The sequence below is a fragment of the Esox lucius genome, chromosome 24, assembly GCF_011004845.1.
Source record: "Esox lucius isolate fEsoLuc1 chromosome 24, fEsoLuc1.pri, whole genome shotgun sequence".
NCBI classification, from domain to species: Eukaryota; Metazoa; Chordata; class Actinopteri; order Esociformes; family Esocidae; genus Esox; species Esox lucius.
Genome location: NC_047592.1, coordinates 16,367,652 through 16,392,647, shown reverse-complemented (window position 1 = coordinate 16,392,647; position 24,996 = coordinate 16,367,652). Strand labels below are relative to the sequence as shown.

Below are 24,996 nucleotides of genomic sequence, written 5' to 3'. Positions count from 1 at the left end.
CTCTTATTTGGCTTCCGCCTCAAACAACAGAGAGTGCAAGGAGAGGTGGGTGACAGACTCTGACATACAACAGAGTCCAAGGAGAGGTGGGTGACAGACTGTGACATACAACAGAGAGTGTCCAAGGAGATGTGGGTGACAGACTGTGACATGTACAACAGAGTCCAAGGAGAGGTGGGATACAGACCCTGCCACATTCAACAAACAGTGGCTTTATTCATCAAAATACAACAACGAAATTCATTGTGACATATAACCCTTCGTGGTATGTGTCCTCTTATTTGGCTTCCGCCTCAGACAACAGAGGGTCCAAGGAGAGGTGGGTGACAGACTGTGACATCCAACAGAGTGTGTCCAAGGAGAGGTGAGTGACAGACTGTGACATACAACAGAGAGTCCAAGGAGAGGTGAGTGGCAGACTGTGACATACAACAGTGAGTGCAAGGAGAGGTGGGATACAGACTCTGCCACATACAATAAAGAGTGTCTCTATTCATCAATATACAACAACAAGGAGGATACAACACCAAAATTAATTGTGACATATAACCCTTCGTGGTATGTGTCCTCTTATTTGGCTTCCGCCTCAGACAACAGAGTCCAAGGAGAGGTGGGTGACAGACTGTGACATACAACAGAGAGTGTCCAAGGAGAGGTGGGTGACAGACTGTGACATGTACAACAGAGAGTCCAAGGAGAGGTGAGTGACAGACTGTGACATACAACAGAGAGTGCAAGGAGAGGTGGGATACAGACTCTGCCACATACAACAAAGAGTGGCTTTATTCATCAATATACGACAACATGGAGGATACAACACCAAAATTAATTGTGACATATAACCCTTCGTAGTATGTGTCCTCTTATTTGGCTTTCGCCTCAGACAACAGAGTCCAAGGAGAGGTGGGTGACAGACTGTGACTTACAACAGAGAGTGTCCAAGGAGAGGTGAGTGACAGACTGTGACATACAACAGAGAGTCCAAGGAGAGGTGAGTGACAGACTGTGACATACTACAGAGAGTTCAAGGAGAGGTGGGATACAGACTCTGCCACATACAACAAAGAGTGGCTTTATTCATCAATATACGACAACAAGGAGGATACAACACCAAAATTAATTGTGACATACAACCCTTCGTGGTATGTGTACTCTTATTTGGCTTCCGCCTCAGACAACAGAGAGTGCAAGGAGAGGTGGGTGACAGACTGTGACATACAACAGAGAGTGTCCAAGGAGAGGTGGGTGACAGACTGTGACATACAACAGAGTCCAAGGAGAGGTGGGATACAGACCCTGCCACATTCAACAAACAGTGGCTTTATTCATCAAAATACAACAACGAAATTCATTGTGACATATAACCCTTCGTGGTATGTGTCCTCTTATTTGGCTTCCGCCTCAGACAACAGAGATTCCAAGGAGAGGTGGGTGACAGACTGTGACATACAACAGAGAGTGCAAGGAGAGGTGGGATACAGACTCTGCCACATTCAACAAAGAGTGGCTTTATTCATCAATATACAACAACAAGGAGGATACAACACCATATTTCATGGTGACATATAACCCTTCGTGGTATGTGTCCTCTTATTTGGCTTCCGCCTCAATCAACAGTGTCCAAGGAGAGGTGAGATACATACTGTGACATACAACAGAGTGTCCAAGGAGAGGTGAGTGACAGACTGTGACATACAACAGAGAGTCCAAGGAGAGGTGGGATACAGACTCTGCCACATACAACAAAGAGTGGCTTTATTCATCAATATACAACAACATGGAGGATACAACACCGAAATTCATTGTGAAATAAAACCCTTCGTGGTATGTGTCCTCTTATCTGGCCTGCCGCCGCCCTAGTCCCTGCCCTTGTCCCTGCTCTGCGGACTGCGGTTGCGCCAGTCCCTTCAGCTGTCTCTATTGTTTCTCCACAGCCAGCCCCAGTCCCTTTTCCGCAAGTCGGGGGAGTTTCTTTATATATGGGGGTTCCTGAATATTTAGTTACGCCCTCTGATGTTCGCTATTGGTCAGTTTAAATGGGGGTTCCTGAACATTAAGTTACATCCACTGATGTTCGCCATTGGTCAGTTTGGGGACATCCTGGTTTGACACACGTTTCAACAATAGGTGTCATGTATGGGTATGATGTCATTACGTTGAGTGTACTAATGGAGGAAGAGTAAACTATAGTTACAACTTTATCTCAGAGTCCATGTGATTTTATTCAATATAATTTGTCAAGATATAACTCTAGGTTCAAGCAGTTGAAGCACTGATAGAAAACAAAAGTGTATTTGCTTTGACTGCATGTTGAAAAAACACTAGTCTGATTATGCTTGTACCAATTATGTAAAATAAAACATTTAATTGTATTTTGTATCAGGATTAAAATTGTTTGATAACAACTGAAATATATTGTTTTGAAGACTGAGGTGCCTCTAAAAAAGTTTTAAATGTTTAGGTTACAGTCAAGAATGAGATACTGGTGGTTTTGAAAGCTGCTAAGTGCAGTTATAATTCAGACACATGCACAGTCATACTCACTATGCCTGCCATGGTCAGTTTTTCTTTGAGTAGCCATTGCTTGGTTATATGTGATTAAGTTGAAGGCCATCATTAGGAGGTTGATGATTGAGAATGCTGCTTATTGCAGTTAAAATATAGTTGATCTGAGCTCTTCATGTTACAAAGTGAAACAGGCCTCCCTTTTGCACAAGTTTATACAATATTACCATTTATGTATTTTCCATAGATTCAACATATTACACAAATGTGAACACGGTGTGTAAGATATATCTTGCGGTGGACCTGGGAGCAACAACTTCAGTGACAGCTAAACTGTTCTGAAGGTCCTTTCCCTAGACCTGTGGGTTCTACCTGTATAGATCTGACCAGTTTTCATACAAATCATTGTAATGGTTTCTCCTTCCTCTGACTTGCACTGTTCAATTTAAAAGCAATCTTGTAGAAAGTTGAAACTGGTAATTGGAAGTGTGGAATTTTCTATAGCCTGTTGCAGAAAAATGGCAAGTTTCAATTTGCATCATGTAGAGCTCAGGTCAACATCTGTTTACAGAACAATACATTTTTCCAGGAGTGCCTGGAACAAGCAACATTTATTATATAGTAATGATGTGGTTATGGACTTAATTTTTTGGGGGGAGGAATGTAAGTGTTACATCTAATTTAACCCTTAACCTAAAAGTTGATTCAATAGCATAAATTACAAGTAGAACAGGTCCAAAAGAGCACAAATGAGAAAGTCAATTAATGTAGCCCAAAATCTTAAAGTTAATGGCATAACTTAAAAATACAACATTAAATTATATGCCAGTTAGACAATTAAACATTTAATTACCCCATTAAATATTCAAAACATTACATTCCAACACTGTCAAAACTAAACTGTTTCTTTACGTACTGTGTATTCAACTTTGGCCAGATTCTGTAGGATTTGGATTCATCCTATCATGTTGTATGGCCAGGTGAACACTTCCAAAACACTGTCCAGTTTATTCTTGCTAAATAAATGATGTTCTTTGTCTGTTTGTCTCGTCAAATTGTATTGTGTTTTCTGGATCTTGTAATTGTTGTTGTGTGGAAAACAGCATTAGATGATGGTTTAAAGACAGCTAATAGGTATCCTGAAAAATTATCACTAAGTCCTCTTTTGTCTGTTTCGTCCATGAATGTTTCAGTGTCTTCAAAATTACTAAACAAAAACATGAATGGGGAGAGAGTTCTTCCTCTAGATTTGAAGCCTCTCTGAGCATCTGCAGACCACCTGTATTTCCTCATCATTCAGGGGTGAGGACTTGTACCCAGTCTCAGGAGAGGCCCATGTTGGCATTTACCCAGGCAACAGCATCTCCCAGCTCAACAATGCATCTTTGGAACTGAAATGAAAAATCACAACAATCACAGTCCCTGCTGCCACAGCATACAACACCGAAATTCATTTTGACATAAAACCCTTGGTGGTATGTGACCTCTTATTTGGCCTGCCGCCGCCCTAGTCCCTTCTCTGCGGCCGGCCCCCATCCCAGTCTCTGCCCCTACTCCGCGTCCTGTCGCCGCTCCAGTCCCTGCCATCGTCCCTCTTGTTGCTCCACAGCCAGCCCCAGTCCCGTTTTCCAAAGCCTGCCACCCCTTTTCTTCTCCTCGGCCTGCCGCCGCCCCTGTTTCTGCTCAGCGGCCTGCCGCTGCCCCTGTGCCTAAACTACAGTGCGTTTATTGTTTACAGCCTGAATTATTTATAACTCAGTTCCACTGGTAACCAAGTGGCTTTATTCATCAATATACAACAACATGGAGGATACAACACCAAAATTCATTGTGACAGAAAACCCTTCGTGGTATGTGACCTCTTATTTGGCCTGCCGCTGTCCTAGTCCCTGCCACCGCCCCTCTTGTTGCTCCACAGCCAGCACCTGTCCCTTTTCCACGGCCTGCTGCCGCCCCAGTTTCTTTACCGCGGCCTTCCGCCGCCCCAGTCCCTATTTCTTTCTGACATTCAGTCACACCGTTTCATTATTAGTTGAGTGTTATTTTTAGTATTGCAGTAGCCTTTATATTAGGGACCAGGATAATAGGTATATTGATGCAATGTTTTGTCTTCTCCTGTAAGGACTGTGTGGCGGACCTCTAGCTTAATGCATGGACACGAATTGGGACAACCATGTGAAGTGAAACCTCCTGCAACCTTTCACTTTGGCACGTTCTGTGTTCCAGAGCCAGATTCATGGCATAACGGAAATTTTGTTTGGGAAAAGGCGGAAGGCCTGACCTTGTTATGCCTGGAACACATCTCCAATTCAACGCTGAGACAGAACAGCACAACTTGAAATTGAACCTTGAGCCTTGTGCCCAACAGCAACAAATTGTGGGCACAGAGTGGCTCGATACAGAAGAAGATGAGACAGTATTTCTGTCAAGGTTTCTACAACATCTTGATTAAGGCAGAGAGGCCTTCAGGGCGATACGGACAAGGGCAACAACAGTACTCTGCAAAAAACAACCTTGTCTACTATGACAGAAGCAGAGCCGTGATCAGAACATACACTGTCGTTATCCTGACAACTGGGAAAGATTAAGCCATGGTTGGACGATTCCGCCATGGTTGGATAAATGAGCCAAGGTTGGACGATTCAGTCATGGCTGGACGATTCAGCCATGGCTGGACGATTCAGCTATGGCTGGACGATTCAGCTATTGGTGGATAAATGAGCCATGGGTGGACGATTCAGCCATGGCTGGACGATTCAGCCATGGGTGGACGATTCAGCCATGGGTGGACGATTCAGCTATGGGTGGATAAATTAACCATGGTTGGACGATTCCGCCATGGTTGGATAAATGAGCCATGGTTGGAAGATTCAGCCATGGTTGGACGAATCGGCCATGGGTGGACGATTCAGCCATGAGTGGATAAATGAGACACGGTGGGACACAAAAAACTTCAGCAAAGCGGTGACGCAAGATCACTCAGCTTCTAAGTCAAATAAGTCTTCAGCCTGTAAGTTATCTGGGTCCAAACATACAAAGAAGAACAGCCGGCCTGACAGGAGTGAGGAGAAACATGGCAGGAGTGACAAGGTGGTTAAAGACATGTCTGTCCGGTGCTTTGACAGAGAGGGCTGGACAAAAAGGCAAAAGCTGTCGGACTCGGGAAAAGCTGTCGGATGACTACGAAGGGGAGGAGAAACTGGGGGGAGGTATAAAGGGAGTCAGTCCTTCCAAGATAAAATGCACTAGCTCTCTTATCAGCAACACCTACTCCGAGCAGAAGGAGAGAAGAGCGTGTGAGAATACTCAAAAGGGCATGCTTGACAATACACCCAGACGCAAACTCAAAAGGACAGAGCCAGGGAGGTCCCTCCAGGAGCCAGAGGCTCTCAAAAAGCAAGAACCCAGCTACCACCCCAACGCTACATCTTCACATAGAAGTCCTGGTGTTCCACAGACCCAAGCGCAGAGCTTAAGTGGAGAGGCTGCAAGAGTGGCCAAGGTGACCGATCAAGCTGCGTGGCCTACTGATACCCTTCAACAAGAGTCACCTGATTACAAGGGAGAGAGGGGGTGTGACCGTGAGGAGGACGGGCTAGACAGAGAGGATCACCCGAACCAACCTGCTGAGCCTACATCTGCTGCAGAGTCGTCACTGGAAGTTACTGATGTCCAATCAGACTTTCATGATAGACTAGACCAGCTGGTGGCTAAACCGTCCAACAAGATGAAACCTAGCGCTCAAAGCAAAAAAAGAGATCTGCGTAGCAAAAGAGTTGGCAAATGTGCCAAGAAACAAGAACCTTTTCACCACCCCAAAGCGGTGACGCAAGATCGCTCGGCTTCTAAGTCAAATAAGTCTTCAGCCTCTAAATCATCTGGGTCCAAGAGTGACAACATGGCCCACGATTCACCAGCACACAGCTTGCACCACAGGTACAGTCAGGACAACGAGCACCCTTGGCTGAACGAGGCTGAGGAAGTGAACAGGGAAGAGGAAGAGTGTCATGACGATGAAGATGAGATCCCCGGTGAGGATTTGGCGGCTACGATGGACTACAACAACAGCGAGAGTCCAGGCGAATACGATTGCAGTGACGACTTCATAGACGACCGATCTACCGAGGAGGAATACAGCAAAGAAGTGGAGGAGGATGATGAGGTGTTCTGTGCTCAGGTTAAAAGGAGGGCCAAAAAGGCTATGAGGGAGATGAAGAATGTTAATCTGGGACATGAGTATAAGCGCGTGTCACATTCAGAGTCCGAAGAAGACGAGTACTGCCCAGAGTCTGCCTGTAGCGTTATGAAAGAGGACACTCTGGGGTGTAAACGTGCCCTGCAATCAGACTCAGATGAGTTGATCAAGCCAGATGTAAAGCGTGTCAAACTTACAAAGAACAGCCGGCCTGACAGGAGTGAGGAGAAATGTAGCAGGAGTGCCAGCATGGTAAAAGAGACATCTGTGCAGCGCTTTGACCGAGAGGATAAGACGCTTGTTAAAAAGAGACAGGACAAGTCTAACAAGAGGTGCGAAAGAGTAATGTCTGCTAAGAACACACAGATCCCAAATCGGGATTCGCCTCTGTACAAAACCAAGCTTTCGGACTCGGAAACCGATGACTACGAAAGGGAGGAGAAACTGGGGAGAGGTATAAAGGGAGTCAGTCCTTCCAAGATAAAATGCACTAGCTCTCTTATCAGCAACACCTACTCCGTGCAGGAGGAGAGAAGAGTGTGTGAGAATACTCAAAAGGGCATGCTTGACAATACACCCAGACGCAAACTCAAAAGGACAGAGCCAGGGAGGTCCCTCCAGGAGCCAGAGGCTCTCAAAAAGCAAGAACCCAGCTACCACCCCAACGCTACATCTTCACATAGAAGTCCTGGTGTTCCACAGACCCAAGCGCAGAGCTTAAGTGGAGAGGCTGCAAGAGTGGCCAAGGTGACCGATCAAGCTGCGTGGCCTACTGATACCCTTCAACAAGAGTCACCTGATTACAAGGGAGAGGGGGGGTGTGACCGTGAGGAGGACGGGCTAGACAGAGAGGATCACCCGAACCAACCAGCTGAGCCTACATCTGCTGCAGAGTCGTCACAGGAACATTCTGATGTCCAATCAGACTTTCATGATAGACTAGACCAGCTGGTGACTAAACCGTCCAACAAGATGAAACCTAGCGCTCAAAGCAAAAAAAGCGATCTGCGTAGCAAAAGAGTTGGCAAATGTGCCAAGAAACAAGAACCTTTTCACCACCCCAAAGCGGTGACGCAAGATCGCTCGGCTTCTAAGTCAAATAAGTCTTCAGCCTCTAAATCATCTGGGTCCAAGAGTGACAACATGGCCCACGATTCACCAGCACACAGCTTGCACCACAGGTACAGTCAGGACAACGAGCACCCTTGGCTGAACGAGGCTGAGGAAGTAAACTGCGAATCGGAAGAGTGTCATGAGGATGAAGATAAGATCCCCGGTGAGGATTTGGAGGATACGATGGACTACAAAAACAGCGAGAGTCCAGACGAATACGATTACAGTGACGACTTCATTGATGACTTCATAAGACTTCATATCACTTCATAAGAAGTGATACAGATTGCTTATTTTAGTTTGATATCTAACTTAGCAAAATGTTTAATACCTGTGTGACATATTCCAACCCATCCCTGTACCCATCTCTGTATGTGATAATAAAATTAAGTTAAACACCGGTACATGTATCAAGATGTCTTAGATTGTCTGTCTCTTTCTTCTATACCTGCATGTACTCATCATCCTTATGAGATAATAATGAGGCTAAATAATGGAACATGTATCACGCCTTTATTACTTCTGACAGAAATATGAAACACATGATGGTACACCAAGAGTAGTATCACATTAATACAGAGCTGTATTGTCACAAGAGGTTCATTGAGAGCTGTTTTTCCTGGGCTACATGAGCATGTAAGCTAACACATCATACAATTTAGAAGTATGCTGTACATTTGCCCATTAAACTTCAGCATATGGACTGGGGGGAGTTTGGACTGAAATGTATGCGTAATCCCATTGGTTGTACAATTGGGCAGTTAAAACACTACGCTTTGACTTTTTCATACAAATCATTGTAATGGTTTCTCCTTCCTTTGACTTGCACTGTTCAATTTAACAGCATTGTTCAAGAAAGTTTAAATTGGTAACTGGAAGTGTTGAACTTTCTATAGCCTGTTGCAGAAAGGTGGCAAGATTAAATTTGCATCATGTAGAGGTCAGGTCAACATCTATTTACTGAAATATGCATTTTTCTGGGGGTGTCTGGAACAAGCACATTTTTAATTCTAGAGTAATGACGTGGTTATGGACTTCAAACATAGAACAGCACAACAGACATTTCTGAAAGTCAATGAATGTAGTCCAAAATCTTAAAGTTAACGACATAACCTAAAAATACAAAATTAAATGATATGCCATTTAGACAATTAAACATTTAATCATCCCATTAAATATTCAAAACATTACATTCCAACACTGACAAAACTAAACTGTTTCTTTATGTACTGTGTATTCAACTTTGCCCAGATTCTGTAGGCTTTGGTTTCATCCTATGATGTTGTATTGCCAGATGAACACTTCCAAAACACTGTCCTATATCCCTGTCAACAATTTTTTTTTTATCAGAGATGCTCAAAGTGATCAGGTCTCAGAAGAGGCCCATGTTGGCATTTACCCAGGCAACAGCATCCCCCAGGTCAACAATGCATCTTGGCAACTGAAATGAAAGATCACAACAATAACATAGAAGCAGAGGTGTACAATGTAAAATTACTCAACTGGGTTCGGCTGTGTTCACCACTTTTGTGAAGTATCTAATTAAGATCTAAGTAACCAAGTAAAGGGAGTTCTAAACTAACCAGAGTTAAATCAAATAAAAAGTAAGTGTCAATTATGGATTAAGGTTACTGGTTAGGTAATTTAGCTCATTATTGGCAAACTTCCTAAAACTGACGAACACAGCCAAATACTTCTACTTTTTACACCACTGCAAAGAATATGGCCATGACAAATTATTTTTTGGTTTACATTTTTAAATAAAGACAACATGAGGCTACAAAATAAATGGATCATGCCTGCTTGCATATAGTGACAGGTGCACCATGCATCTTTAGCTAGGTATAACATACCCTAATTGACTAGAGCTGACTGACAAGTAGCCTACCTCGTCGCGTAACTAGCTATATTTAAACATAGCTATAAAGGTTGTCATGTTTTCTGTGTTCTGTAACTAGAGAGCTATTCGAATCTCCGATTCAAAGAATTTAGTAGATAAGCAATCTTAATGAACACGTTGACAGCCCTAAATATATAGATAGAGGTTGTCATATGGAAGCACCTACCGAAATCCTCCGTCATTGACACTGTAATTCTTCCTTCATAAACGCATGCACTTAACCAAAAACACCACACCAATGTAAACCGTCAACGGGCGTAACTTTATATTAAGGAATCCCCATATGAAGTTGTGCCCCCGACTTGCGGTCTGCAGATATACCCTCCTCAGCAAACATCAAAATTCTGACTCCGGTGGGTTTGGACCGAAGGTACCATTAGGTGTATACATCTGTGGTAAAACTGTACATTTGCAGTGTAAAGCACAGCTACCACCTGCCCAGGACTTGCTGCCAGACTGTGGAAAACCTCTGACTTCCATCCCACTGCAGAGCGGTGGAGCTCGGGGATCCCCTAGAGCATTTTCGGTGAATTGCAGTTTGGCAGGAGGCCTGTACGGGAAGCCAGTAATACTGGGCATTTGGTGACAAATTGGGCAGTAAACCCCTTTGAGCAATAGCATTTTATTACAGTGAATGGTTATGATGCTGAGTTTGTCCTGAAGCTAGTATATTTAGTCATGAAGCTGAGTTTGTCCTGAAGCTAACTTATTTAGGCATTAAGCTGACTTTGTCCTGAAGCTAAATAATCTCCTAAACAGGGCACATGTCAACATCTGGGATTGATTAGATAAGCGAACAATCAGTTCTCATAGTCAACATGTTGGATGCAGGAGATATAGGCAGGAGTAAAGATCTGAGCAGCTTTGACAAGGGCCAAATTGTTATGGCCAGATGACTGGGTCAGAGTATCTGTCATGGTGCGGTGAGCAGCAGCGCCACCGTGCCATAATTTCTCAAGTTCCCATATCTCACGAACACATCCCAGACTGTCACATGTTTCCCATCTTCCACACCAGGTCCCAATTTGTATTGTTTGTATGTGTTTAAATGTTTCCCCTCTGCTGTTATGTTTGTGCATTTAATCGGTGAGTGTTGTTTAATGTACTGTTTGAATGTTAGCTGTTAAGACACATTGTTGCGCACTTTAAGTTCATTCAGTCATTAGTATCATTAGTAACGCGATATCTGCCTGCGCCTGGTTCCTTCAACACTACACCACGACAAAGTGTTACAGAATGATCCACCAAAACCTGAACCAGCAGGCAGTCCCTCCAGGGCCGAGGCCTCCCCAAGAAATTTTTAGGGGGGGGCTATGGGGGTGCCTGAGGAGGGTTGTGACGGCACCCCCTCTGCGTCTGGAGGCCTTCCCGGTGGTTGGGCGGAATGAGGACTGGCGGGGCTTCAAGGACCCGCCGTACCGGTTCTGGCTGCCTGACAAAAAGTCCCCGGCCAGCTTGGCGTGGGCACCCCTTCTACGTCCGGAAGCCTCCCTGGTCTTTGGGCGGAGCGAGGACTGGTGGGGCTTCAAGGACCCGCCGTACCGGTTCTCGCCGCCAGTGGTAAAGTCCCCGTCGGCTCTCCCGGCCTCCGGCCCTCCGTCGGCTCTCCCGGCCCTCCGTCGGCTCTCCCGGCCTCCGGCCCTCCGTCGGCTCTCCTGGCCTCCGGCCCTCCGTCGGCTCTCCTGGCCTCCGGCCCTCCGCCGGCCCTCCGTCGGCTCTCCCGGCCTCCGGCCCTCCGTCGGCTCTCCCGGCCGCCGACCCTCCGTCGGCTCTCCCGGCCGCCAACCCTCCGTCGGCTCTCCCGGCCGCCGACACTCCGTCGGGTCAGGGCGTATTATCCTGCTGACTGAGGCCACTGCCATCAGGAAATATCATTGCCATGCATGAAGGGGTGTCCACATGAATGCCCAGACCCAGGGTTTACAAGCAGAAAATTGCCCAGAGCATCACATTCCCTCAACCGGCTTGTCATCTTCCCACAGTGCATCCTGGTGCCATCACTTCCCCAGATAAACGGCACACATGTACATGGCCATCCACATGATGTAAAAGAATATGGGACTCATCAGACCAGGTGACCTTCTTCTACTGCTCCAAGGTCCAGCTCTGACGCTCGTGTGACCATTGTAGGCCTTTTGACTCTGAAAAGGGGTCATCATGGGCACACTGACCGGTCTTCGGCTACGCAGCCACATACGGGTGCTATACACTGTGTGTCGTGACACGTTTTTCCTGTAACCGTCATTCACATGTTCTGTGACTTGTGCCACAGTAGACCTTTTATCAACTGTGCCACTGCTGAGAGTATCCCACAAGCCTTGTCATTTCAGAGATGCTCTGACCCAGTCGTCTGGCCATTACAATTTGGCCCTTGTCAAATTCCCTCAGGTCTTTACTCCTGCCCATTTCATTCTACATCCAACACGTTGGCTAGGAGAACAGATTGTTCCCTTACCATCTAATCTACCCAGACCTTGACGTGTGCCCTTGTTAAGAAGTGATCAACGTATTTGTTTCACCTGTGAGTGCTCATAATGTTTTGGCTCATCAGTATATCCTCCATTTTCATCTTGCAGCTGTTCTTGTTGCATATTCTGTTGCCTCTTTAATACTGGCCTCCCTACTTTTGATCCTCGGCCGCAAGCTGCTGAGACCGCCTTTGAGGTTCCAATAGATGGGAGGTGTGTAGGGGTGGGTTTGGCCCAGCTGGCTGCCATCGAAAGCTTCCAGGATTCACTCTTGGGGGTATTGGTGCAATGCTGATTCATGGAATGCGGGCGGGGTTTGTGCCACTCTACTGATACCAATGAGAGATAAAAACTGTGTTGGAGATCCAGCCAGCCAGTCAAACAACCAGTCAGCCAGCCCACCATCCTGCTAACAACTGCCTACAAGCCCTCTTGACCAAGCATCCATACCCATATCCACCGCCATATGCCTGCTAAAGCAATATGACCCAGCTGTCTTGGTAAAACGGGAATAAGCTGATTTAGTGATGCTTGACTTTGTTGCGTAATCCCCTGAAACAGCACAGTCACACTAATCAGGCAGTCATTCCCACACTCCCCTGTCCCACACTCCCACACTCCCCTTGGAGCTGTAACGTCTTCTCCGCTAATTATTTTTAACCTTGTCAGTGACTATATTTCCTATTCATTTTGCTACCTTTCCTATTCAACCTCATTTCTAGTACTGTACCACTCAAAAGTTTAGGGTCACTTAGAAATGTCCTTGTTTTTTCACGAAAACATATCTCTGAAACACTGTAGGCTGAAGGAGTTGCTCTAAAAGAATGTAAAGGAAACTGCTCTAAAGGATTACAAGCATCATATTTGTGGAATAGTCCACCATTCAGGAAAAATTACATGGAAAAAAAAGTTTCACAAAAGTCTCCAACACCACAGCAGTTGATTATTTCAATTTATTAACCACAGGGTAAGACAAATAGCAAAGTGTCATATATTGTTCTGAGATCACATTGTTGCTTTCTCCCATACATACTCCACAGGTTCCAAAATATTATTTGTTCTGTTCAAAATACATACAAGAAAAAGTTTGTCACACAAACATGAAAAAAGAGAATGCTATACATCATAGTTCCAGGTCAAGGTTAAGTTGTATTTGCGGTGTAACTGGTTAATAATAATACAAAGGCATATCAGGGGTTTGTGCCATGTTGTCAATTTACCACGACAAAGACAATGACGCAACAACAATTCCGTAATCACCAGCAACAGCACCAGAAACAGAGCACCATGTTAGTTACCAGGTAAGCAACTTAGTGAGGTTATACACCTTCCATTCAGGGGTCTGGCTAAAACACTGCACACATGTGTTGGGCCTCAGGGCATCCTCTGGTGCCACTGATGTAGTCAAAATGAGCTCTAAGTGCTGTATCCAGGCACTTTGTGAGGTGTCTTGCCTAAGATGTGGTACATTGGCCATATACCAACAAACTGGCCTTATTGCTTAAATATTTACATAACAATTATATGGGAGGATGTATGGGTATTATTATTCCACCTATTCCAGACTCAAGACTAGAACTGTTTGAAGTTTACCAGACTTTTATGCAGTGTCTCAAAGGAGGGCCTGCCATGTTTATTCGCCTTCCAGCAGTCCATCATGATCAAGTACATGCCTCTGGGACAGCCTCTTGGGCAAGCCATCCTGTATCCATTAGCAACCATCTCTTTGACCTGGTGGTTATTCATTTCTGAAACAAAATTGATCACCAGTTAAGTTTAACATTATGCTCTCACTAGAACAATCATTCCTAGGAGATAAATAGACATTGTTGTAACTGAAGGAATGCAACACACAAACAGGTTTTTATTTTAAATAAGACCTACTACTTTCAGGTTATTTGTGTACATACTGGTTTCACCATTTGTAACACTCATCATTGAAATTGCAACACTCATCACTGGGAGAGAATATTATGTCCAAATTAAGGACTTAAGTATAGTATCAGGTCTCATATGCTTTACAAAAAATAATTGACTGATGTCTGTGACCTATTGACCCCACCAGGCACTGGGCTTCTTCTCTAGGGATGATCTGTCGTTCATTTTATGGTCTTTTTGTCTTGCCTCATCTTCAACAATTTAAAAAGTGGATTTAAATCCGGAGAATTAGTTTTACAGTCAAAAACGTACCGCCTTTGGCTCCTACAACTCTATTGTAGCGATTGCAGTGTGTTTGGGTTGATTGTATATTGTATATTGATTGTATATTGGCAGATCAGATGTTTTTGTGAATTTCAGAACCAATTCTTCTGTTGCCGTCAGCAGCTTCTTAATTTAAAACAAGTAAACCAGTTTCAATGGCAGCCATACTTGCTCAAACCATGACACCCAGTCTACAACAACCTCTGCAGGTTCTTCTAGGTACTCTTAGCAAACTAACCTGGCCACTGTATTTTAGGCTAATTCAGTGGATGGTAGTGGTAGTGTGTTCCTGATCTACCTCACTTTTTTGTGTTGGTTATAATGAGCCTTCTCTGGTCATCTAATAGCCATTTGTGATTTTCTGATCTCATCAGTGCTTTTATATTTAAGAATGTTCAAACTATTGTTTTTGGTCAGCCAATGGGTATTGGCTATGTTTCTGATGTTTCTTGGGGGATTTCTCAGCCTTCCTTGACTTTCTGTCCATTATTCTGTCAATTGGAAGGCCCACAATCCTAAGATGGCCTATCTTAATGCAGACTTAAAATAAATAGATGTCTTACCTGCATAGGGCATGTCACCAAAAGTTATGATCTCATACAACAAGATGCCAAAGGACCACACGTCACCCTTGATGGTGAACTTCTCGCTGGCGATTGCCTCGGGAGCTGTCCATCTCAAAGGGAACAGGGCATTCCCCACAGGTATGTAATAGACGTCAGTCTGGTTAAATGACGTTGGCGTAGCATTAACAACCCTGGCAAGGCCAAAGTCAGCCACCTTGCAGATGTTGTTTTTGGCAACCAGAACGTTCCTGGCAGCCAGGTCCCTGTGGAGATAGTTCTTCAACTCCAGATAGGCCATTCCAGAAGCTACTTGGGCTGCCATCTTTATCTGGTCAGAAAGGCATATTCTTCTACCCCGGTCATCTGTACAACAGGAAAAAAAGCTCAATGAGAAAAATGTTTATACATTCAATGACATGAAGGGTATCATTTCCATTTTCTGTTTCATTTAGCAAGTGGAAACATGAAAGATTGCCCAGCTATGTCTTTAGAGGCACTCTAACAGGGTGGGTAGATATAATATTGGGTTCATCACATATCCCTATGCACTCTGCGGTTACCAAAAAAGAAAAGTTGTTAAATGAGAGGCATTTTATATTATATATTATTTTATTTCTATAGGTGAAAGGCATCCAGGTGGGTCTCCACACACTTCCACCTAATATCTTAGGAAGGGCAATAAAATAAAAACCTTCACTAATTCAGGAATGTGTGACTGATAATCCCACTGGACCAATTGCAAAACAAAAGAACAAAAATGTCAGAAAAGTGTGACCTCTGGACTGACAAAAGAAAATATGGCAAAGTGGACTTGGAGTTTGAAACGGATGCTGGTATAAATTAGGATTTATGGACTTTTGTACAAAAGAATGACAAAATAAAATGAAAAATGTTGACACCATATCTGGTACAAAGAAATGTAGATACATTTTTGACGTATCAGAAGAAGTTTAGATTCAGGTGCTAAAAAGTATTTCTGTGGTGTTCTATGTGTGAATGATGATTCTTTGGACTCCCTTCCAAACGGTCCAATGGGACATGTGCTATCAGAGTCACCATTTTATACCAAGCTCTTTGCAGTCACTGTAACATTTTCTGGGCATTAAGAAAAGCAGAAGAGATTGGCAAAAGATTCATATTGGAATGTCAAAGCTATGGATAATATTAAACATGTCAATACTCTATAATATGTGCACTAGTGTCACACAATGTGTGGTGGTATATTGAGGGCCGTGGTCGCAAGTCTGATGCTCAAATCTGTAATTACTCGTCTACTCTTGACCATACATGTGCATTTCTAAAACCAATACCATTGATCGGTTAAGTCAATCAATCAAAAGGAATTACAAATTTACAAATAAGACGACTGATTCATAAAGCACAGCAATCTTACTTTTGAGGTGATCCAGCAGACTTCCATCCATCAACTCTGTGATGATGTAAATGGGCTCTTTCGTAGTACAGACAGCTAAAAGTTTTACGAGGTTGGGATGACACATTGTCGTCATTATCTGGGCCTCCTTTAGGAAGTCCTGAGGGTTCATGGAGCCTAAGACAATAAAAACACATGAAAAGGTTGTCAATGTCATTCCAATACTGCTTGGAATTCAATCAAAAGAAACCTGCAAAGACAGCTTTGTATCTGGTGGGACCAGAATTATTTGGTTCAGGATAGACATGTAAATGTTTTAGGGAACCACACAGTAACCCAATTCTTTATGAAGTGAATGCCATTGACAAAATGGACAAATGATTTACTCTACCACAAGTCAGAAAGACTAATATATGTTAATATGTTTACCATGTTTAAGGGTCTTCACTGCAACAAGAGTTTTGTTGTTCCATAAGCCTTTATAGACTGCACCAAAGGAACCTTCACCCAGTTTGTTTAAAAGTTGTATAGACCTGCGATCTGTCTCCCAAGGGTTAGAGGGAGTTAACTGTGGAAGGAGGCAAAAGAGACGCAAGATCAAACAGATTATCAGCAGACTAAACCACTAACAAACTTAACAATTTAAACAAATCTTTGTTGATCAGTAAACTGACCTAAAGGTCCCTCTAGTGAAAAATGTTAGTTGAAATATTTGCATTAGAAACATTTTCAAGATTGTATTGATTCTAAAAGTGAAAAGGTACTGTACATGCCTATGGAAAATGTACCAATATTTGGGAACAATTAGTAACTGCCTTCCTCAAGGAAACAACCTATTTTCCACCTTGATGACTCAGAGGGGTCTTTAAATGGAAAGTTCCCAAATGTTAGATACAGACTGATTTTAACATTGTGATACCTAGTTTATACCTATTACAGTTTTTAATATGTTGTTTATTATAAAGACAGGAAGTGTTTCTCTTATTTCATGTTCAGCCAAACACAGTGCTCACAGTGTTTGTCAGAATCCCCACCTTCCAATTACTAAAATGTTGGCTGTCAGATTCAGACCTTGACAACAAAGGGCCAACAATGTGTCGTATTTTGTTCCCTCCTTACAGTTGTAATAATCCTTTTCAGTTGGTTATTACATGCAGGACACTGAACCAGGATAACCATGGCAGCCCACACAGGAGAAACAGATCTAACATAAAGGCATGTAGTCCGCCAGGGCCTTTCAGTTGGTGATTACATACAGCACTATGGGGACATAATTAGTTAGCTAACAAAGCTAGCCTAGCTACCTATTCACCCTATCGTCTCCCAGCCGTTGGCACCCTGATATTAAAGCAATAAATACAATCTGTGAAGTGATGCACAGTCTCGCCGCAGCACAGCTATCTGCCGTAGTCAAGAGTGCCCAAGATGCCACCACAGTATACACTATCTCACAAAAGTGAGTACACCCCTCACATTTTTGCAAATATTGGATTATATATTTTCATGTGACAACAAAGAAGAAATTACACTTTGCTACAATGTAAAGTAGTGAGTGTACAGATTGTATAACGGTGTAAATTAGCTGTCCCCTCAAAATAACACAATAACCCTCGTGGTTCCGGGTCTGGATTCTGCCCTTATTCCTCGGTTGCGAATTTCCAAAAATTCGATTTCCGGGAGATTGTATATAATTTGCGGGCGTCAGGGAGACGCTATTAAAATGCAGGAGATCCTTGGAACTTCCGGGAGAGTTGGGATGTCTGTTAATACGTTTTATAAAATGCAACTTCCGGCAAGATGGCGAGCTAGGCGCACATGTTTTGCTGAGCTCTGGCAGAAATATTTAAATTTATAACATAATGCCGCTTTGTAACAAATCAGTCTCAGAAATGTAAGTGACCAAACACGTTACTATTGTGTTGTTTCGTTTCTTTTGATTCGCTCAAAAAAAAGTACATTTTGACAGGAACACGGCGCACTCAGCAAGCAAAACCCAAAACGAACTCATGGACACAGATCACAATTACGGTCGAGATAACCCAAGAGAAAAGCGACGGGATGCTTCTCACATTACTCCAACCAAAACTCCTCAAAAAAAGGTGAAGCCAGACGACTCTGAAGTTTCCAATGTAGCTTTGCTCCAGGCGATTAACTCATCCTTAACAGCGAGATTCGATTCTCAAGACAAAAAGCTTGAGGACATTGCAGACAAAATGAGTCAAAACAGCATCATGATTGCGAACCTCTCCAAATCAGTAGAGTTTAATGCTGCAGAGATTAAGGAATACAAGCAAAAATGTGTCATCTTGGAAAAGAAAACCGAAGTCCTTGAGAAGTCTAATGAGGAGTTAAGGTTGAAAACGTCAGAGCTGGAGCGTTATAAGCGGAGGTGGAATCTTCGTATTAAAGGAATGAAAGAGCAGGTTGACGAGGAGGTACGGAAAGAGGTGACTGCACTTTTTGAGGTTAACTGGGTTGGGAAAAAGGAGAGTGGAAGACACCGTCAAATGATTGTTCAGTTCACCATGCGTAAATATAGAGATGAATTCTGGAAGATTACGAAGAACTCGCAGCTGTGCACTGAATGTGGGATCAGATTCGGGGAGGATCTGTCAGCAGAGGATCGGAGTGCTCGTGCAGCTCTTTGGCCGCTCATCCAGGAAGCCAGAAGCGCCGGAAAGAAGGCATACTATCGCGGTCCATTGGGGTACATCGACGGCCGTTTAATCTCGACTACAAATCAAAGTGTGGCCTGATTAATGCCATGGAATAATAAAGAAGCTGTAAGTTGTCCATCCATCCATCATCTTCTGCTTATCCGGGGCCGGGTCGCGGGGGCAGCAGTCTAAGCAGAGATGCCCAGACTTCCCTCTCCCCAGACACTTCCTCCAGCTCTTCCAGGGGGACACCGAGGCTTTCCCAGGCCAGCCGGGAGACATAGTCCCTCCAGCGTGTCCTAGGTCTTCCCCGGCGTCTCCTCCCGGTGGGACGGGACCGGAAAACCTTCCCAGGAAGGCGTTCCAGAGGCATGCCCAAGCCACCTCAGCTGACCCCTCTCGATGTGGAGGAGCAGCGGCTCTACTCTGAGCTCCTCCCGGGTGACCGAGCTTCTCACCCTATCTCTAAGGGATCGCCCAGCCACCCTGCGGAGAAAGCTCATTTCGGCCGCCTGTATCCGGGATCTTGTCCTATCGGTCATGACCCAAAGCTCATGACCATAGGTGAGAGTAGGAACGTAGATTGACCGGTAAATCGAGAGTTTCGCCTTGCCGCTCAGCTCTTTCTTCACCACGACAGACCGATACATCGACCGCATTACTGCAGAAGCTGCACCGATCCGTCTGTCAATCTCCCGTTCCATCCTTCCCTCACTCGTGAACAAGACCCTTAGATACTTAAACTCCTCCACTTGAGGCAAGGACTCTCCATCAACCTGAAGTGGGCAAGCCACCCTTTTCCGACTGAGGACCATGGCCTCGGATTTGGAGGTACTGATTCTCATCCCAACCGCTTCACACTCGGCTGCAAACCGTCCCAGTGCATGCTGAAGGTCCTGGCTTGAAGGGGCCAACACGACAACATCATCCGCCAAAAGTAGAGACGAAATCGTGTGGTCCCCAAACCTGACACCCTCCGGGCCCCTGGCTGCGCCTAGAAATTCTGTCCATAAAAATTATGAACAGAACCGGCGACAAAGGGCAGCCCTGCCTTGAGTCCAGCATGCACTGGGAACAAGTCTGACTTACTGCCGGCAATGCGGACCAAGCTCCTGCTTCGGTCTTACAGGGACCTGACAGCCCTTAGCAAAGGACCCAGGACCCCATATTCCCGAAGCACTCTCCACAGGATGCTGCGAGGGACACAGTCGAATGCCTTCTCCAAATCCACAAAACACACGTGGATTGGTTGGGCAAACTCCCATGAACCCTCCAACGCCCCATAGAGGGTATAGAGCTGGTCCAGTGTTCCACGGCCCGGACGAAAACCACACTGTTCCTCCTGAATCCGAGGTTCTACTATCGGCCGCATTCTCCTCTCCAGAACCCTGGCATCGACTTTCCCGGGGAGGCTGAGAAGTGTGATCCCCCTATAGTTGGAACACACCCTCCGGTCCCCCTTCTTAAAAAGAGGGACCACCACCCCAGTCTGCCATCCCAGAGGCTGCACAGGCGTGTCAACCAAGACAGCCCCACAACATCCAGAGACTTGAGGTACTCAGGGCGGATCTCATCCACCCCCGGTGCCTTGCCATCGAGGAGTTTCTTGACCACCTCTGTGACTTCAGCCCGGGTGATGGACGAGTCCACCTCTGAGCCCTCATCCTCTGCTTCCTCAATGGAAGACGTGACGGTGGGATTGAGGAGATCCTCGAAGTACTCCTTCCACCGCCCAACGACATCCCCAGTTGAGGTCAATAGCTGCCCACCTCTACTGTAAACAGCGTTGATAGGGCCCGGTTTCCCTCTCCTGAGGTGCCGGACGGTTTGCCAGAATCTCTTCGAGGCCAGCCGATAGTCCTTCTCCATGGCCTCACCGAACTCCTCCCAGGCCCAAGTTTTTGCCTCCACAACCACCCGGGCTGCAGTCTGCTTGGCCTGTCGGTACCCGTCAGCTGCCTCAGGAGTCCCACAAGCCAACCAGGCCTGATAGGACTCCTTCTTCAGCTTGACGGCATCCCTTACTTCCGGTGTCCACCCCCCGGGTTCGGGGATTGCCGCCTCGACAGGCACCGGATACCTTACGGCCACAGCTCCGAGCGGCCGCTTCGACAATGGCGGTGGAGAACATGGTCCACTCGGACTCAATATCTCCAGCCTCCCTCGGGATCCAGTCGAAGCTCTGCCGGAGGTGGGAGTTAAAGATCTCTCTGACAGGAGACTCTGCCAGACGTTCCCAGCAGACCCTTACAGTACGCTTGGGCCTGCCGAGTCTGTCCAGCTTCCTCCCCCGCCATCAGATCCAACTCACAACCAGGTGGTGATCAGTTGACAGCTCCGCCCCTCTCTTCACCCGAGTGTCCAAGACATACGGCCGCAGGTCAGATGAAACGACAACAAAGTCGATCATCGACCTGCGGCCTAGGGTGTCCTGGTGCCACGTGCACTGATGGACACCCTTATGCTTGAACATGGTGTTCGTTATGGACAAACTGTGACTAGCACAGAAGTCCAATAACTGAACACTGCTCGGGTTCAGATCAGGGGGGCCGTTCCTCCCAATCACGCCCCTCCAGGTGTCACTGTCCAACACATGGCGGCAGAGCTGGGGAGCTATAAGCAAACCCACACCAGCCCGCCGCCTCTCACCATGGGCAACTCCAGAGTGGTGAAGAGTCCATCCTCTCTCAAGGAGTGTGGTTCCAGAGCCCAAGCCATGCGTAGAGGTGATCCCGACTATCTCTAGTCGGAACCTCTCAACCTCACGCACCATCTCAGGCTCCTTCCCCGCCAGCGAGGTGACATTCCACGTAGAGCTAGTTTCCGTGTCCAGGGATCGGGTTGTCTAGGCCCCCGCCTTCGACTGCCGCCCGATCCTCTCTGCACCGGCCCCTTATGGTCCCTCCTGTGGGTGGTGAGCCCACGGGAGGGCGGCCCCATGTCGCTCGTTCGGGCTGGGCCCGGCCGGGCCCCATGGGGAAAGGCCCGGCCACCAGGCGCTCGCGAACGAGCCCCAACCCCGGGCCTGGCTCCAGGGTGGGGCCCTGGCTGCGCCATGCCGGGCCACGTCACAGAACACACGATTTCTTTCGGGGTGTACCCGTCAAGTGAATTTTTAAGACAACGTTTTAATTTGGGGGAAAATGCCTGTATCTTTTGTCAAATCGACATAGAGACTACTGATCATCTTTTTTTTATTGTATTTTTTCAAATATTTTTTGGGAAAATATGTCTTATTGGTTGGAGTCAAAGATTCATTCATTGCCTACTTTTAATTGGAAACATATTATGTTTGGAATATTATTAGATGAGAAAAGAAATAATTTTGTTATTAATGTAATGTTGATTCTGGGTACATTTTTTATCCATAAATGTAAATGTATGAAGACGAAACCTTATTTTTCTGTTTTTAAAAGAGATTTTATTTGTAATTTCTTTCCATCGTTGGAATGTATGAAAAGTAAAAAGGCCCAGAAATTAGTTGGAATAGTAAGAGATCTTGATCTGTTAGAAGAGTAAAGACCCCCTCTTAAATGTATATATTTATTTAATTTATTTAATTGATATGTGCCTTGCTTAATACTCAGTTATTTGTATTTACCAATGCCATTATAGATGTATTTTCTGTTTGTTTTTCTGTTCTTGGTGTTCAATAAAAAATAAAAAAATAAAAAATAAATCCTGCTTGACTTTTGGAAGTAATCGTTGCAATTTCTAATATTATTTGTTCAACCGATCTATCTTGAAATGTATACTAGCTGTGTTTATATATTACATTATGTATTTTAGTTATTTAATTTAAAATGTTCTGGCCTTTAAATTTATTCAAATAGTACTATTTTACTAAAGAAAATGTACATTTAGTACATAAACTAAACTACTCGTAAGTGAGAAATAAGTTGTTTTCAAAGTTTAGACTTTTGTTAAAGTCTGGACATGAAAAATAACTTAATCTTACTCGTTATTTATTATTTCTGTTGCCTGCATTTGATATAACATCAGAGTTTTTGGGTGGAGGCGAGTTTCCGAGAAGGGTGCAGCCGCAGCACGTCCGTGTTAAGTTTCGTTTCATCTGCTAAACTTTCGGTTTTGGAAACCAGCTCAAATACTTTATTTACAATAGGCCTACAAAAATATTTTGAGTGATTTAGCGAACCACTATTTTCTACATCATTATTTACCACACCGATTTATCATTTTAGAGATTTATAACACAGGGAGTGTAGAAGCGATTAATTGTATATTACGTTGGCCCAGGTTTTCACCCAGCAATAGTCCAAATTTCTAGGAATAATTCTGGCTTCAGTGAAGTATTTTTCAAGCACTTGAGACGTATGCAAAGAAAGTAGGCCTATACACCAATCCAATAATACATTTAATAATTTATCAATTGTTCAGTGTAGCCTAGTTGTGTTGTTCAATAAATATTTCATCGAATAGAAAATGCATTTTTCCCTACGTATAAACGTTAAAAAGATCAGATGCTAATCTACAAAATCTGGTTTATAGGTCCCTCAAGAGAAACCCTAGGTCAATGATGAGGAAAACTGCCTAAGAGAAACGTTTGCTCTTTGTGTCTTGTTCTTACCAGGTACTTCAGCAGGACTGCGACCCCGACCACCCCAACACTCACCAGGATTGGAATCATTGTCTAAGGATAGACGTACGAACAAACATTTGCGTTTAAATGATTAGTTTATCAGTACTGAGCCATTGCTAGGCATCTGAAGGTAGACAGACAAAAAACATATCGAAAATAAATATCATACCAATGATACATTAAGTCGACACGTTAGATTGAACATAGCTGGTAAAAATAAAAGCAAACAGGTTCGTTTCCCAGTAGTAAATGTACAACGCACGGGCAATTCATCCATATAAAACTTAGCCTACCTTTGACAAATCTGAGTGGGACATGGGCGGCAAAACAACTCTTATGATACAGCTATCGGCCCAGCTGCGTACTGCGAGCTGAAAGCTCTTAAACGGATTAAGGGCAAAAAATGAATTTGAGGCTGATCGACTGAGCAACCAGCCCCATTTGCCGGAATGCTGATCGGCCCACCCCCAGTAGTTTTGTCAATGGTGATCGAACCAAATAGGCTAACTACAGAAACACTTCCTATTTTGTTAATTCTTCAATTCCTCTTATCTCACAAAATTATGCCTGTTTTTCCTGTGTAAGTTAATCGTATTGTAATTTGTAAACTGTGTAGTCAAGCGGAGACTGAAATCATTTTAGTCCCATCACTTTTTTCATAGCATATTGAAATGAACATTTAGAAATATTTTTTATATTGAACAAAATGCATGTGTATATATTATGACCTTCACATTGCTATACCATACCATCATACTTATTACTGGGCAAAGTCTGGAGTGCTCAACTTCTGTTAATCATGGGACAATTGTATGTATGTGTTTATACTAAAAAGGATAAATATAAAGCTATCCATAATTATTATCCAGTTATTTATAACTTAAATAAAATTCAAAAAGACAGCAGCTTACGTTTAAACATTTATTTGCTCAGCATATTGGGGTTATTATTTTCATTTTCTACATTATTTCATGAAGATCTTCAGCTGGAAACAGAAGGCATTCATTATTACTGAATGATTTCACATTCAGTAATGTGACACACACCTTTCTGCTATTGTGTGTGAGGACCCAGTCCATGCCTTTATAAGAAAAACAAAAGGTCACAGTGGCTTCCAGCATGTTTCATCGAGGGAGCTGCATTATTTGGTGCGGATAACGTTCCTTTAAGGTACAGCAGCTTCGAGATGTGACCAAGATGTGGTCATCAAGACGACGTTCAGGTTGCTGTGAAGATATCAAAACGTCCATGCTCCTATGTGCAGCCATGACCATCTTCCGGAGAGTTTCTCTCTGAACATCCACTACCCTGACAGCCTGCTAGGTTTATTTGTATTACACAACTTTAGGAAACTGTAGGGCAGAGTACATTACTTATAACATGCATGGCCTACTCCACCTCTGTGATGATCCTCGAAC

General features: G+C 44.4%; 2 protein-coding genes across 3 annotated transcripts; one reads left to right on the top strand and one right to left on the bottom strand.

Annotated features, from left to right (window-relative positions):
* Positions 1-3,782: 3,782 nt before the first annotated feature.
* LOC106024916 lies at positions 3,783-8,209 on the top strand. Its single transcript, XM_013140333.4, has 2 exons — positions 3,783-3,807; positions 4,628-8,209. The coding sequence occupies exon 2, from the start codon at positions 5,579-5,581 to the stop codon at positions 8,084-8,086; it is 2,508 nt and encodes an 835-aa protein (XP_012995787.3). The 5' UTR covers positions 3,783-3,807; positions 4,628-5,578; the 3' UTR covers positions 8,087-8,209.
* A 4,906-nt stretch (positions 8,210-13,115) lies between these two features.
* LOC105009089 (tyrosine-protein kinase FRK) lies at positions 13,116-24,034 on the bottom strand. 2 transcript variants are annotated; one of them, XM_010868489.5, is made up of 6 exons: positions 23,872-24,034; positions 23,567-23,629; positions 16,751-16,889; positions 16,343-16,498; positions 14,947-15,312; positions 13,116-13,929 (listed from the first exon to the last, which is right to left on the bottom strand). In XM_010868489.5, exons 1-6 carry the CDS (start codon positions 23,893-23,895, stop codon positions 13,754-13,756), a joined length of 924 nt encoding a protein of 307 aa, XP_010866791.2. In that variant the 5' UTR covers positions 23,896-24,034; the 3' UTR covers positions 13,116-13,753. The 2 variants fall into 2 exon arrangements, with proteins under 2 accessions (XP_010866791.2, XP_019898665.2); XM_020043106.3 differs by lacking the exon at positions 23,872-24,034 and adding an exon at positions 23,748-23,831.
* Between the last annotated feature and the right edge of the window lie 962 nt (positions 24,035-24,996).